The 17,627-nt window shown below is 33.0% G+C and overlaps 1 protein-coding gene across 3 annotated transcripts; it reads right to left on the minus strand.

The window, feature by feature from the left end:
• Positions 1–1,258: 1,258 nt before the first annotated feature.
• On the minus strand, positions 1,259–9,196 carry LOC6740158 (transcriptional activator cubitus interruptus). Of its 3 annotated transcripts, none has more exons than XM_002077000.4 (6): positions 8,702–9,193; positions 5,943–6,316; positions 5,231–5,880; positions 4,668–5,174; positions 4,439–4,603; positions 1,259–4,384 (listed from the first exon to the last, which is right to left on the minus strand). In XM_002077000.4, exons 1-6 carry the CDS (start codon positions 8,737–8,739, stop codon positions 1,910–1,912), a joined length of 4,209 nt encoding a protein of 1,402 aa, XP_002077036.1. In that variant the 5' UTR covers positions 8,740–9,193; the 3' UTR covers positions 1,259–1,909. The 3 variants fall into 3 exon arrangements, with proteins under 3 accessions (XP_002077036.1, XP_039152088.1, XP_016037188.1); XM_039296154.2 differs by having other exon boundaries at positions 4,224–4,394; XM_016181115.3 differs by having other exon boundaries at positions 4,324–4,384; positions 4,439–4,536; positions 8,702–9,196.
• Between the last annotated feature and the right edge of the window lie 8,431 nt (positions 9,197–17,627).

Genomic DNA, 17,627 nt, shown 5'->3' on the forward strand with positions numbered 1-17,627 from the left:
ACTGTGCAATATATACAAGTACGTTAATAGAAACCAAAAAAGTCCCTGAAGCAAGCAAGTGGGACCTGTAATTTAGAAAAAATCGTTTGTACCTATTAGAGTTGGTTTACGTTTTTATCTCGTAATATTGATAGAATAAATCTATTACATCAACAATCCGTTAACAGCCAACGTGAACGAACGAAACTTAACCAGATCTGCCGCAGGAAATGCTATAAACCATCTTTTACCAAAAAGTTAGTTTAATTTGTTTAATCTGGTTGTTTGTTCTCAACCCAAAGGTCAAAAATAAAATATTATTTTCATATTTCAATTATTTTTTGAGGATAGTGTGTAAAATTAAACTTTATATAACCAAAAATCAAATGTAAACAACACATATAAAGACAAACATGGAAATTTTACTTCTCAAAAGATCAATTATGTAGGGCTCCTGCCTTCCACGCTTACATTACGAAAAAGGTTTATGGTAAGCTTAGGGAGTCGCAAACTCTTAAACCTCGCAAATATTTTCGTTTATGTGATAATAAAACAAAGGTCATGTTTAGTACGATATATTGATGTTCGCTGGTTTTAAAAATTGGAATCAATTGAAACCCATCAACTGCTAATACCACACGAGCTGTTGTAGTATTGTCTACCCCAAAATAGGAAAACAATTTAGTTATTCCAGTTATACCTGAAAACTTTTTTTTCCTAATAGTTCGTTCTATATCTCTAAATTTTATGTTACTTTGTAATCTTTTAATTTGTTTGATCAACTTCATTGTAATTAAATAGAGGTCTCATTATGTAACACAGTTTTGGATTAAAAATCGAACACACTAAAGAAATTAGATATTAATAAAAATTTTAGACAAAATAACTTTTATAAGTGAAAACTAAATTTAAAGATCAAGACGAAAAATGTGTTCTTATATTGCACATAATTATATTTATTTATTATAGTCCAATAACCAATATATTTACATTATGAAGAATGTAATAGAAACACAAAGCAATTTACATAGATCAAAATTAAATCGAAAAAAGGTGATTTGAAAACTAAACAACACTCTGACAAAAACCAATTATAATTAAAAAAGCAATGAAATATTAGCTAAATGTGTGCTCTTTTACTACAAATGAAACGTTTAATTGAGTTTTAAACCTTTTATTCTTTTGCTTAATTCCTTAAAAAATATTTCCAAAAATAAAATTAAAATACGCATTTAAAATATACAGGGGTCTCTAAAGGTAATTGAAACAGTAATTGATATATATGTGCCATTTAAGAAATATATTATTTATTAATTCATAATCCGAAATTTCGCCCTCTTACTCCTACTATCTGAGTAACGGATCTGATAGTCGAGGAAATAAGCTATAGCGTTCTGTCTTTTTAGGTTTCGGTAATTGATTGGAATTCTTTTAGAATCTGGAATTACCAATTTAGAATTTGGTTAACATGTTTGTACAAATATGTACGCCCCTTTACCGAATATATAAACCAATATTTTATAATTTTAATTATTCCATATAAATATAAGCCCACGAGTATGCAACGCCTTTTTTTGATGGTAGCGTCATAATTAATATTATTGTGAACCGGTATTAACGGGAAATAAACTCTGTCAAAAGAATTATTTAGTAAGATTATAATTTGCATTTTAATTTCTAAAATAGCTCGGAAGACATTATATTGTTACATGTATTTTAAATAAAATACTCGTTATTGTAGAATAAAATTAGCTCGATTAAAAAACATTTGTATAAAATATTACAGTGCTTAAATAGGATTTTACTGTAATTTTGTTCTGTAATTTTTTTTATTGCGTATATCCTATTGCCTAAAAGTAAATACAAACTAAAAAGAATAAAATAGTTTATTTTGACCTGTTTCTTGTCAGTTTCATCTAGATAACATTATTTACTGCATCATTTGAAGGTATCTATTTTCCTCGAGTAAGGAAGTAAGGGATGTTGTCATATCGTTGATAACCATATTTGTCCCATGATATGGATGTGTAGAGCTGCTAACATCAGGCCACAATGTAGTGTTTACCGGCATTCCCGGGAGGCTTTGTATTTGATTGGTAGATGTGTTGTTCGTCTCCATCCAGTTTTGACAACTTTGTACATATTCCAGAGTACGCTGATATGTGTCTAAATGCATGACTGAAGTATTACTCGCTTGGGTGTCACAAACTATTTTTTGTGGTTCAGGGGGAAATAATTTGGATATTGTTATTGGTTGCATATTTACGGTAGAAAACTGACCATCATTATTAAAATTAGTGGAAGGAGACATTTGAGATTGACTTATAATTCCGCATTGGATTTCATTATCATGCTCTCCGTGTACTTTAAATATATTTTCTGTTTCGTTTCGAGGATATATTGAATCTACATTAAGTTCCGGCAAACTAGTCATCGATGAGTCTATGATTTGATTATAATTTGATTTTTCTGTTTGCCGTTGATAGGCTGACGGTAATGTTGATTGCTGCTTGGAGCCAATGTCAGTGTTTATATATTTTTGAGAATGGTGATGGAAGCTTTCGCATTTGGCATGCCCATGTTCATTTGTTACAGTTAAGGTACTTGATTGTCTTTGACTGAATGAACCCCCGATCGCCGTCATTGCAAATTTGTCTTGTACTGTAGACATTGTTGTATTTGGTTGTATATCAACGTTTGAAGGCGGTGTTAAAATTTGTTTATTGGAGTAATATATATTTGATTGTTCTCGGTAGTGGTTTGAAGCTATAGTTTCGGATACATTTGACCACATAGGTAGAGCTTGATGTTCTTTTTCCAAATGATTTGTGTCGTCTTTTACCAAGTTTAAGTACTGAAGCATTTCATCGGGAAGTATAAGTTCTTCAACTTCGTCCAGATTTATTCTTTCATTTGGATGTTGGTCACCAGTCATTGCCATGTCAGCCTTAATTGAAACAGTGCACAGATCCTTTCTTAAGCTATCCTTATTAATTGACGATTCTATATTATTAGTCTTTCCAACATTAACATCAAAGCTATGCGGTGTTGTACTGAACCGAGGAATATTTGTTAATGGATCTAAGTTTAAGTTTGGCACTGGCTCAGTTTGACGTCGAAGTGTATTATTCGCTATTGCTTTATCAAATTCGTTTTCTCCGACTGGTTTGTTGTTTTTTATGTGTATAGAATGCATATAAGTAGGAATAGAAAATCGTCCGCTAGTGAAATTGTGATTTTCAGAATCTTTCCGCTGTAAGCGCTTCAAGTTTGTTGCAATTAGGTGAGACGATGGAGGCGGGGGTAGACTACTATTGTAAATTCCAACACCCTGAACCCCGAGATTCGGTTTACTAATACATGCATTCAAGCTTTTGTTCGATTCGTTGCTTAATATGGGTAGTCCTGATGTGGAAGTAAACGAATTGCAGTTAGCACCATTTGACATTTGGCTAGAGCGCCGGGAACACCCTGGTGAAATGGGATCATAAAAGGAAGCCGTAGTCGAGTTACACGAGGGTTTCGGTCGCATGGTAGGTATAGAAGACACCTGGGATGATTGACTGCTACGACGACTTTGCATGCTACCGTAATAAGTGCTTGCAGTGGAATTTTGACTATCGCGACGAGACTGCCCTTGCATCGATCCGGAAACAGCTCCCTGCTTATTCAATACTGTATTACGAAAACTTGTTTGGTTTTGTAAAGGGTCTTCCGGATATCCTCCTATGGTCGTATTTGGGGGCATTGGAATTTTAATTTCACGAGCAGCACCTGGCTCCATTTTCAGTTCTGTAATACGCTCATTAAGTTCGCTAATTCCAACAGTACGATTGCTTTCCGGAATGTTACAAAGCATAATCGTACTTGAATTTATACCTTTAGTTTGAAGACGACTTCTAAACCGTTGCCTAGCCAAAACAGCCCCTCCAATAGTCGAGGCGGACGCATTTCCGTTACCAATATTCACCATAGCACGTAACACAATTGGTAGGTCTGCGACGTCCACATCGTCGTCACAATTCCAGCCGTCATCCAAATTAAGATTTTCAGCATGATCATCAGGTGAATATGTTACCAAACTGTCAGATGCTCGAACTCCATTTACTAACTGATGGTTTGATGAGCTTATATCTGATTCAGATTTAATGCTAGGACTAGACGTGCCCAAAATTTTTCCCAAATGTGAGTCTTCACTGCAAGGGCTTGAGTCGATATTGTTCTCTTGAAGATTATGCCGACTGTTGTCTTGTTGTAACCGAGAGTTTGCGTCATTTAGAGGCAACCCCTTATGTTTTTTATTTGCATAAAATTCTGCACCATGGACTGTTTTTACATGTTTTCTCAAAGAGCTTGGGTCGGTGTAACGTTTTGTGCATCCAGGTGCTTTACAAATGTACGGTTTCTAAAAATAGCTATAACTGAAAAATATTATTTTTTATTTAGAGAAAAGACTTACCTCATTACTGTGTGTTCGATTTTGGTGTTTTGCGCGATCACTAGCATTACTAAAAGCTTTGCTACATCCCGGATACTCGCAAGTGTATGGTTTTTCTCCTGTGTGTGATCGTAAATGAGTTTTGAGGTTTTCCAAACGTGAATATGCCTTAAAGCAGCCTTCAAACTAATTTACACATGATTAAAAATGGAACTCATATAATATTTTTTATATAATTTATTAATCTTACCGTGCATTTGTGTGGCTTTTCACCGGTATGACGACGCATATGCACAACAAGCATATACTGCGCTTTAAATGGTTTTTCACCGCGTGTACAATCTTCCCATCGACAGACAAAAGCTTTCTTATTTGTTTGAATATGATCATTATTTATATGTTTAACAAGTTCATCTTGCGTAATAAACTCAATGCGACAGCTACGCCAATGACAATTTGTTTCAATGAAATCTCCAGGTTCATCCTTGATATCCGTTGTGTCAGCATTAGCACAATCATATTCATTTGACGGAATCGAAATTGATCCGCAGTACTCATCCAAACGGCTGTTTACTTTAACGTCACTAGGAACGCTTTTAATATTATTTACCACGCTGTTGTAACAACGGTCAGATAACTGTGAAGAGGCACTGTCGGCCTCTACTTGTGCTACGCCACCAGATGTCGATGAAGGCTGCTCGGGGACAACATCTTTAAAGGGTCCCTTTTTCTGTCTTGCATCATCTAAGTTTTTCAACTAGATAAACGATATATTATAATCATTTTTAATAATTTAAATAAGGTACCAATTACCGAGAATGCTGCAGCTGGGACCTGGCTTAAATCCTTTGTACCAAGCCTGGGACTTGGAGATGTTGTTATCTGGCTAGGTGAATCGCTTAGATTAAGATGTACGTCATTTACTCTCAAAGAAGCAGAGGTTGGCATATGCCCTATAGAAAATCCAGATGCAGCAACTTGTTGTGGTGTCATCGGATTTAACAGACCTGCACTTGCACGCAACAAATGAGCTTGTATCTGTTGCAGACGGGTTGAATGTACATGAGACATGGGATTTAGGGCGGTAGCAGAAATATGACCGTAAGAACCACTAGCCGCGCTGCTTCCTCGAGAACCGTTCATAATTGTGGCTAAAGAGTTTGGCGAAAACCGAATCATTGAATTAATATCAAATGAATCGGAATAAGGCGATGACGAAAGTGCTCGTTTGCGGCTTATGCTGGCACGTATACTTCCTCCTAGCGGTCGAGGGCTACCCAACCGCCTGTTTCCATCCACACTGAAGTGGAAATCAGTACTTGCGAGAGATCCAGCTGCTGCTGCTGCTACAGCCGCATTATGCAGTTCACCCAAAGAGCTCAAACCTCGGCTGCCCAAAAAATCAGCTGATCCCAAACCAAGTCCGGCAAGATGGAATGCTGATGCACAATTGACATAGGGATCTAACAAACAAAAATCCACACTTTTTAAGGTTACTTTTTTAAATATGCAATAAGGTAAATACCGTGATATGATGAAGCTGAATTAGTTCGTTGAAGAGAATACAACTGTTCCATATATCCGGGAATTCTATAGGCCGGGTGAAAGTCATGTGCATGTGGCTGCCCCGTAACATTTATATTGTGAATATGTTGAGGCTGATGATTGTGCTGGTGGCCAGCATTTCCATGAAGGTTGTTTTCATTGCATATTTGTGGTTGAATTGAAGTTTTTATTGAATCTGGTGGTCCACCCGATGGAATCATTGATGGAACTGTTATTGAGCTTGAAACGTCAGTTTGGTGATGTTGGTTTATGCATGGTGATCCTGGTGAAACAGTGGCCGCTGCAGCGACGGCAGCTGCTCTCCTGGACGCTAAAAACTGCAATTCAGAATACCTATAGAAAATAAAATACATTATTTGTTAAATTATTTTTATCATCTATAAGTATTATTTCAACATCTGAGTCTTTAACTTATATAAAGACACTTAAATATTATCAAATATCAAATGAAATAAATCGTCTCTAATCACCTAAAAATATCGTATTTAGGTATACATTTTTGTGGTCATAATTATTACTTAGGGAGAAAGAAACGTTTCAGACTTTTTAGAGTAGGTATCCTTCATCAGTCGATCTAGCCATGATCGTTTTTCCGGCCAAGACCTAAGGAACTATATATATATGCTAGAAGTTTAGATTAATCATGATTTTCTAGTGATGCCTAACCTGCTAAGTTTGTTTCAGAACGCTTCCACACCCAAAAGCCCAAAATAGCACAAAACAAAGAGAGAAAGCTATAGACGAGTTCCCCGACTATCAGATACCCGTTACTCAGCTTGTGTGAATGCGAACGCGAAAATTCATAATTTTTTTGGAATATCAATAGATTGGAGAACACAATGAGAAAATATTTAATAATTGTTCAAATTGTTCACGTGTGGGCGTAACCGGTTTGGCGGCTACAGTGGGCATGCCAAAAAGTTTTTTGGCAAATCGATAGAAATATAAGCGACTAATAAAATTATGAAAAAATATGAAAATAATTTTTCATTTTTTTTATTATGAACAGGGTAGTTATACCCTTTACTCGTAGAGTAAGAGGCAGAAGAAGCCGTTTTCGACTATATAAAGATATATATTCTCGATCAGGATCAAGAGCCGAGTCGATGTGGTCATGTCAGTCTGTTCGTATGGACCATGTTGCAACGCCCACTCTAACGCCCCTAAACCGTCCAAACTACCACGCCCTTACTTTTGCAAAATGTTTTGATTTTTATTAGTTGACTTGTTAGTCTTGTCAATTTGTTGTCCATTTTTATGGTATACCAAAAACACTTCGCCACTCCAACAATTACAAAACACCCAAAATGGCAACGCCCACAATTCTGTAAATTTTTTTATTTTTTCTCATTTTATTTCCCAATATCTATTGATACGTCAGAACAATTATGAAATTTTGGGTTCGCTCTTTCACTAGCTGAGTAACGGGTATGTGATAGTCGGGAAAATTGACTATAGCTGTCGCTCTTTTTTTTCATGTAGTCTTGTAAATTTCTATCTATTGCTATCTATCAAGTGACTTCTCGACCAACCAACAAAAAAATTAGGGTCTCATTTTTTAAAAGTATTTTAATGTATTTACTATTTATTATTAGCTGAGTAAACGCCAAGATAATTTTCTATTGCTAATAATTTCGATGTTAACTTTAGCATTGCCTTTGAATACAGCGTTTTAAATTCGAAAATAGATTACGACTTCTATCGATATTCCAAAAGCATTTTTTCAACGATCGCTCTTAACCGCAAAAACAGGTACGTTCCGCAATTTCACTATAGAGTGCTATAGTCGAGTTCCCCGACTATCAGATACCCGTTACTCAGCTAGCATGAATGCGAAATTGCATAATTTTTCTGGGATATCGATAGATATTTAGGAATAAAATGAGAAAAAATTAAAAAAAAAAATGTTGAAAAGTGTGTGAGTTCAAATCCATAGAAGCTTAAATTTCTAATGAACTAATTAAAAATAAAGTAATCAAATTATGAAAAAAAAATATCTCACAATTTTTTACAAATGTGGACGTAGCAGTTTTTGGGAGGATTTTAGGGCGTTAGAGTGGGCAAGGCAAAACGGTTTCTGCCAATTCGATAGAAATTTTCACGACTAATAAAATAAGGAAAAAATATCAACACATTTTGCAAAAGTGTGGGCATGCCAGTTTTGGACGGTTTTAGGGCGTTGGCAAAAAGTTTTTTTGCAAATCGATAAAAAATGTAAAAGACTAATAAAAATGTGAAAAAACAACACATTTTTGATAAGTGATAGTTTTGTGCTGTTTGTGGGCGTTAGAGTGGGCGTGGCAACATGCTTGCGCTGCTTTGTCTCTAGAATCTGTATGCTGAATCTCAATCTTCTAGATTTTTTTTCTGAGATCTCGACGTTCATACGGACAGACGGACTTAGCCAGATCGACTCGGCTATTGATCCTGATCAATAATATATGTATATACTTTGTGTCTGGTCTAAAACGCTTCCTTCTGCCTGTTACATACGTTTCAGCGATTCCTTTTACTCTACGAGCAACGGGTAAAAAAATGTTTATTATTTTTATTATTATTATAATTATTATAATTATTATAATTATATAATAATAATAGTAATTATAATAATAATAAACATTTTTATACACGTTACTCGTTATTACTATTACTTTTTTATAATTATTATTATTTATCTATTGTGAGGCTTACTTGTCGAATATGCAAATAAAAACTTACGCAAGGGGAAAATATGTTGGTAACGCGTAGGCGTCCATTTCATTAAAGTTAGTCCACAACTACGTCGTTTTATGAATTAAATTATCCTGTTAAATAATATTAACCGTCGGCGTGAACATTTTTGAAAGATTGGTTTTTCAATTAACGGCACGCATAAATTTCCACTTTTGATCAGCAACTTTAACAATTTTAAGGAAACTCTTTGATTAAACAGTTGGTTTTAATTTTAATATTCATATAACTTAAATATTATAATTGTGTGAGCTTATGCGCTCGGCTTCCTAAGTAATGAATGGTATCGCCAAATCTCACACGTATATTCATAAGATTTTCAGTCCCGAAGTAATATATTTATCACTAAATTTTAAGTAGCGAACAATGAAAATCAGTTTTGTAAGACAAGTCCATATTTTTTTAATGCTGCGTCTTATTCCTGCGTTTCTTACGAGTGGACTGAGCGACATTAACACTAGCTGTTGCAATGCTTCGTTAGTTTACATGGAGCAGTTCGGATCTCCTCTCACACACACCGTTGTCCAAACACAGATACTTGTACAGATTCTACATAGATACGTGTAGGTTCACAAACATAAATACAATACAGTAACAAGTGCATTGGTGATTTAAATGCCTATGTGTACCTACGGATCACGAACAGTCGGCGAAGGCGGGCAGATCGAAGATGGCCACACAATACATATACTCGTACGTGAGTCAAGATAATTTTCGGTGCCAGTGCTGTTAACCTAGATATTTTTACGCTAACATGCGATAAAGTGCCTTTCCTTCAGTTTGTGTCTCTCATGCGGGTAAATTTTTGTCCTCGGCTTCACGATATTATTTTTAAGCAAAAAACGCAAAAGCTATTGGCAACGCGTATCTATATATACACTCTCGGATTCAATCTTGATTTTGGCTATCTCCTTTCCATTTGTGGTTTTTGAGAGGCTTGCGTAGCCTTATGAATTAAACCATTTACCGATTATATTGAATATGGAATATCCATATATGTATATGTGTATACATTAAAATATAAACATGTATTTTTACGTTGGATTTATCTATTATTGCCTTGCCCTTGCGAAGAGCATTCTTAATCAAAACATACATAACTGTTTTATATTCTATCAAGACTGTTTTGGTAAGGTTCCAAAGTCCTTCTTTTTTCCAATGTTATTGGTATATTTAGTATACTAGTTAGAATAAATATTATATAATATTCATAGAGTAGTATACTCTATAATCTAAGAGCAAAAATGGATACTAAGTCAAAAATTAAAAAGTTCCCAACCCCATTAAGTATGTGGTAATAGCAATGTTGATGCTTAAATAAATGTTTCTTCTGACAGCGCTTAAACACTTGTTTATAACTTTTAAAATTAATATTTTGATTGCCACACTTCGCCCCTTGGTTCTGTATTCAACAACACTGTCTCGAACCAAATTTGCTTTTATAGTTTCCGAGACGAGAGAACGTACGGACATAACTAGATTGATTCGGCTAGGGTCAATCAATTCCATTTATCTGATATACAGCTTTAATCTAAAAGACATTTTGCGGTCTATAAAGCATGTGGGTGAGTATAACGACAATGTTCTAAACAAATTTATATAACAAAGTATATAAATTCATGTGAATCAATGTTCTACTTTAATGATGGAAAAGCGTCTAATTCCGAACTGTTAGTATTTTTGGCTGTGTTTAACGAAACAGGTATTTAATATTCAAGGCACACACTACTTTAAGAAAAATAAAATTTCTAAGAAATCTAAGAAAAACACGGCTTGAACAATTAAATAACATTTGGCCTAGTAGTCCATTTCAGTTCTGTATGTAGTGTTATATAGTCTACAAGGTAGCTTTGGAAAGCCAAAGTTTTGATAAAGATAATAATTAGTCGTCTAATTTAGTAAAATGTATCGAATTGAATAGAAAAAGAATAATTATTTTCCTTTTATGCCATTAATATTCAATGAATTTGGCTGTCCAAAATTATTCTTATGTACTTTCCGGTGGCATCTGTCGTTTCAGCCCATCATTTAAGGAGTTGGTGTTTTTGAAGAAATAAACTCTATATATATGTAATCCCAAAAAGACGTATTTTGGAAACCTCCAAGGGTTTTGTAATTTGTGATCGTTAGAAGTGGGTATCTGCCTGTTTTTGGTACATAACTTTTAAAAGTGTAGGTGTGACAGTCTTAGGCAGTTTTTGGCCGTTATATACTTTTCAACGTATATATTAATATTTCAATTATTATTATTTCATTATTACTTATTTTAATAATATTAATGCATTTAAAAAAAGTCACATCTTTACTTTTCAAAAATTTTTTAAAAAAGTCACATCCTTACTTTTCAAAAAAATTGTTTTTAATATAAGTATGTGTACAAAATATTATTTATAGCATTATGCGTACGCTCTTCGAATGCCTTTGAACGGTCCTGTATATGTATATACGTATATGTACGTATGTATGTATATCTTACCTACAATAAAATATAAATCTTTCGAAACGTTTTAAGCAAAGAGCTTTAATATGTACAGATGCATGTAAAAGACTTGGAAAGAAATTGCAGCTAACCTAAATTAATTAATAATAAGTCACCATGCTAGTGCTTACATATATATACATAAATATGTATATATGTGCATACATATGTATGTACATTTTGATCAGTCCATTGACGAACATGTATATACATACACGTATGCGCATATATGTCTATACGAAGAAATTTAGTTATTACAGTTACATGGATAACTGCGTTGTACCTGAATTTGCGATCTGAAATTTACATATTTGAAAAAGGGCAGTCAAAAATTTATATTTTACAACAACCGTTGATTAGTCTAGACAATGAATTTCCTAACGATAAAACTACTCTGTACATACATACATATGTAGATGTGTATGGTGTGTATCCTTGTCCGGCATTAAAACAAAAAAATAACATTTTTCCTGCAAGTGCACAGCAGGATTAAATCTGGTATCGTCAGATTCTTTTGATACCCATGCGTTTGTATGTATTTTATATGGATGTATATACATACGTGTGTATGTATGTGCCATGCCTTTTGTAATTTAACGTCTTACTCAAATCTCTCTATGAAAGAAGCGGACACATGCTGTGCTTCTACAGCTTACACATACAAACAAGTCTGTATGCTTGTTTAACGTGCATTTGTGTGATTTTCCAGACCCTTTATGAGTGTAGTATACATATGTGTGTATAAATATCCGCACAAAACAATCGTATTTGCAGGTACGCATGTACACTTCTTTAAGGGTATATATGCACCCATACATAAATGTACATACATACACACATACGTATGTATGTATGTTTGGTGGTCCCATTCCTTTTTTATAAAAACGTTTTGTCGATTCTTGGAAACTACAAAACCAGATATTTTATTATACATACTTGTGAACATAAATACATACATGTATATCTCTAAGTATTGTCATAAAAATAAATACACGTATTCTCAGTTACATATGTACATTTTCTCATCCAAACTCATGTATATGCATATGTACATACATATATGCATATGTACATACATATGTATGTATGTATGTACATACATATGTATGTACATTGTAAATAATTTCAAACAACTTTGCACATCTTCATAACTTGCACAAAACTACTGGATTATGCGTAGATTCGTAATAATACATTGTTACCACTCTATGTATATTTAGTTATGTATGTATTCAATATTTAGTTATGTATGTATTGAAGAAAGTACATAAATACATATGTATATATGTTTGTAGTCTTAAGAAATTCTTAGTGTTGTCTTCATGAATATACATGTACATATATGTATGTATATACAAATTTGATTTATAACTTATTATTTATTAATTAAGTATTATTTATTGGTTATTTGGTTTTAAGAAATTCTTAGTGTTGTCTTCATGAATATACGTGTACATATATGTATGTATATACATATTAGATTTATAACTTATTATTTATTATTTAATTATTATTATTTATTTATTTAATTTTTAAATTAATATACATAATTTATTAAAAAATTATTAAACAAATCGTTAAATATAAAATAGCTCTTCCTGTCTAAAAATAAAACTCAATGACTTTAAAACAGTAATATAAAAAAGGTTCAAAATAATTTTTAATATTTCATATATTTTCTACTTTTTGCTTGCCTGTTACAGCTCTTTAGTCATGCCGTGTACCCAATGACTTTATTATCCTCTTCTCTTTGGTTCAGTAAAAATTTTAAAGGCTTAATTAGTCAGCGGTTCGATGCCGAAAAGGGTGGAGAACGTTTGGTTAAAGCGGTATGCTCGCACACTTGTGTATACATATGTGTATACACACATTGGTCAGTGTTTATATCATATATCTACGTATATATACATATGTACGTACATATATACATTCAAGCCGTTAACGTATAATGTCTTCTTGAATCCAGTTTCTTTTTCGATTAAGACGGAGCAAGCAGGCAGATTGAAGCATCATCATTAGCAAGAAACTGAGCTGAGAAGACCTTTGGAATAATGTTGTCCGACGAAGACAAAAATACATACAAATTTGTACAAACATACCTATAAAAGAAAAACAGACAAAAAAAGGGGCAATAACAAAACAAAGGGAACGCTTTTTGGACCTTTATAGGTACAAATGTATAATATGTGTACATATATTGTATAAATTAGCTATCATTATATATATGTATGTAATGAAATTTAACAATTAAAAGAATTTGTACACTTGGAGCAAATGTTTCTAATATAGGCATTATTTTTTCAAGTATGGTATACATGTGTATGTACATAAAAGCCTTCTGGGTTTTGCCTTTAAACTGGATATTGCGTAGATTCATATGCACAAATGCCTATACAAATGTACGTACATTGTATGTATATTTTCACAAGCGTCAATACACAAACATATGTACGTCTGATAGTTGTATAAACATTTAGAAAAAAGATTCCCAAGAGGCTATGAATGCATACATATGCGTCTGTGAATTAGGGCGGACTTTGGCTATATTCAAAGTCCTGCAGTACCACCTCTTTTTTAATAAAGTAAGAACTTCCATCGATCATAAAAAGCGATATCAACCTTAAATGTACATACAATTTATTCCCGTAATTTGTTTAATTCTGAGGAAAGTAAAGAAATTTCAAATTGTGGCCATAGGTTTAGCGCCTTTACCGGTGGTCTTAGACATGTTACATTTTCGTTTCTTAATAAAGTTATACATTTTTTATTTTGTATATGGAAATAAATAAATATGGAAATAAATAAGTATTGTTAATCAATCACTCGTATCTATGCGCTATTTAATAAGACACGAAGTGTGCTACTCCCGTGGCCAGCACTGTAGATCGAAACAAACTAGAAGACTACGAAATGAAAATACAGTTAGAAAATGTCCTATCTTATTTACATGTTCTATTTAAGGTAGTTACAAAATAAATATTAATATTAATTTATGAGTTTTCATAATTGAAAATTATAAATGCAAAACGACTGTCTCCGTCACTGGGTTTATGGTCAATGAATTATAGTTACTTATAGAATTATCGGGTATACAAGATTCGTTTAAAAGTATCTAACAGATAAAGGGATTCGTATTGGACAATTTTAAGTATACATATTCTTAATCAGGATAAGAATAACTTTAACTTTTTAACTTTTTTTGTTAATAGAAAGGACTTTGTTTTTGGAAATTATTTACACACGTAAAAAAGAAAACAACACGAAAAAATTGAAAGTCCTTTAATTGTCATTCCGCATACTATAATATTATTTACATTTGACATTAAAACAATAACCGTTGCTGCTGCTTGTTAAACCTAAAAATAGTGATTTACTAGAAAAATAGCAATGACTTCATTATGGACTAAAAAGTAAATAAAAAGTTGCCTCTCCAAGTGGTATCCAAAAAAGTTAGGTTAAAGCTACGGAGGACATTCATATTAGTTGAAGCAGCAGGAAAGCTGCGACATCGCCTGTTTAAATGGCACAAGATGGCATTTACTTAATTTGAAGGCCCATTCAAGTGTGTTACATTGAATGGTTAACTAACTATTAAGTATCAACAAAATGTAACAAGACATTGTTATTTATAGGAATAAAAACCAAAACCAACTGCAGTTCGTAAAATAAAAAAGATTATTTTGATTATGAAATGATTATTTGGTTCATAACTTCCTGATCAGGATCACTGGCCGAGTCGATCTGGCCATGTCCATCTGTCCGTATCGCCCTGATCTCGTGAATTATAACAAACTGAGATTAAGCATGCAGATTGGAGAGTTTTGTTTCCAGCTTTTTACAGTTTGGAAAATTTTTTTTTTGATTATTGTCTTGGCGACATTAATCGGTATGCCAAATATTTTTTTGCCACACCCACACTGTAACTCCCAATATCTATCAATATATTAGCAGAATTTGGCACTTTCAACTTTAGTGAAAAAAAGTTATTTTAAAATTAATTTGATAAACTGAAATCATTGCATTCATTAAAATATTTATTTGTTCCTACGTACATTATTTACTGACATAATTAAAAATGGAGTTTTTTTTATCGAGCTATCACCACGGCCACAGCTCCCGCCCAAACGACCGGAGGGTCGCTGTCCGTGTATCGTACGGCTCGATACGCGTTTAGATGCGATACAGAAAGAAGAAAATGTATAAAATTAGTAAGATCTAATTAAGTGATAAAAAGTTAGAATTGATTTCTGTAAGAGCGGGAGAGTAACCACGAATAAGCTCACATATAGTTCTACGGTTAGCTAGAGAAGGTAAATTATTTAACATTAGTCTACTGGAATAGGAAATAAATGTACGTATTGTGGACTCCAAACAAGTGATCAATAATTAAGAAAAAAAACACTAGTGAAACGAATAAGCTTTTGGTCATGTAAGGATCGATCAAATGCCGTTGACCACCTTTTTATAAAACCAAGTTTCAATTGTCGTTGTCATTTTATCTCATGATACTGTAGTTTTCAAAATTAATTTTTTTATCGGTTTAAGAACGATCGAAATTTATAAAAGGTATCAATACCGAACACCGATACCGATGGTGCCGATACCAATAGTGGTTTTATTACAACCTTTCCGCACTAAACTAAAATTCATATTGAAGAAAACGTAAAATGGGAATTCACACTGTGTTAAGACTAATCTTCGAAAAAAAGCAACAAATTTACCGATGAGAAAATATCATTAAATACAATCTATTTGAGCGAACACACTATATTTGTAAATTCTTAAGAATTTTGACCATGTATATAGCTAAATTTTTGATGATAAATTGCAAACGTGAAAATCATACACGCTTTCTAAGTTCTGGCAATTTGTGCACAGGGGGTTGATGCAATCTGTTTTATATTGTAGTCTATTATTTCTATTATATTTATTATTTAATTGCAAAATATTTATCGTATTCTTTTATTTATATATATATTTTTAACACATCGTAAGGTGAGTTAATAGGTGGATACGAAATGATCTAACCCGGCAAAAGCTTTAGACGCAGGAAAAATTTATAATAATTTCTCAGTGTTAATTTTAATATTTGTGGCCCAATTTCATGAAAACATGCTATTAAGTATTTTCGAAAAGTTCACAGTAAAATCAGTGGTGTAAATACAAAAAAAAATAGGATCTAATAAAGTGCCGGTTATTGTGGCCCCCTCGGAATTCCTTGTTTGAAATTATCGCGCAGTTAATGAATTTGTAAAAGTGCTTTCGAGCACTATCCACTGGAATATTTTTAAACCTATAGATAGTTCAGGATAGTTGCAATGGGCTTGGGCATCTATTTGGCGTATCATTAGTGTTTCTAGCCCACACGGAAAATGGTAAATCAAAGAGAGGCTAGTTTTGAACAGACAGCCAAAGTCAAGAAAAGAGAGCAGGAACGGAAACATTTATTTACCTTAAACTCAATTTTCTATCAAAGCAGTTGAATCAACCAGTATAAACTTCAGAGGCTCTTAATAAAGTCCTATTGGACATATTTCAGAGGCTAAAACAACATATACCCGTCACTTAGCTAGTTAATTTTTTTAGTCAATTACAATCTTATGTGAATGTATCATATTTAAAAAATCCTCTTAGCGCCGATAAAAAATTAGGTCAGCGTGATCAATTTTAAGACGAATCTAACATATTTTATAAACATGTTTTAAAATTTCAAATACATAATACAAAACCATAGGCACCGCCTCGTCCGGGGCAATAATTTGCTAATAATGTTGCTTCATTCTTTTAAATGAAAATATGTTGTCCCTTCTGAATTTCTGTGCCCCCAAACGTTTACGACCGTACGATTTTATTCACATAAGTTAGCTTAACTACCTCTACACGGAGCACAGTCATTCGACAAATATAAACAGCTTTATTGTATTAATTTTTAGTGGGAAAATGTTCCTCACCTCATTTATTTTCAATTTTTAACTTTTAACAAAAAATCCTCTTGCGCCGATAAAAAGATTAAGTCTGCGTGATCAATTTTAATACGAGTAATCTTACATACATATGTAAACCAGATATTTTTTAAAATTTTGTTTTTTCTATCATTTGGATTAATTGGACAACCACGCTAATTTTAAATTTGCCTTGTATATATCGTAGTCGTCTTCACACCGTCTTCTGTAGTGTTGGAAATAGAATCCACCAAAGGTTTTGTAATGCTTACATAGTTGGGGTATAGATAGATTTTTATCCAATCGGCATACCTGCAAAATATCAAAGTTTTATAAGTAAAATTATTTCATTTAAAAATTATATTTAAACAAATGTATTTCAGCACTTTAGCTTTCATCATAAATGACAGAGACGAAAAATAACAACATCATATTAAATAATAAAAATGCAATAATATATGCAACAATTTCCTTTTTCTATATTTTGCAACGT

Source organism: Drosophila simulans, chromosome 4 (genome assembly GCF_016746395.2).
Source record: "Drosophila simulans strain w501 chromosome 4, Prin_Dsim_3.1, whole genome shotgun sequence".
NCBI lineage: Eukaryota > Metazoa > Arthropoda > Insecta > Diptera > Drosophilidae > Drosophila > Drosophila simulans.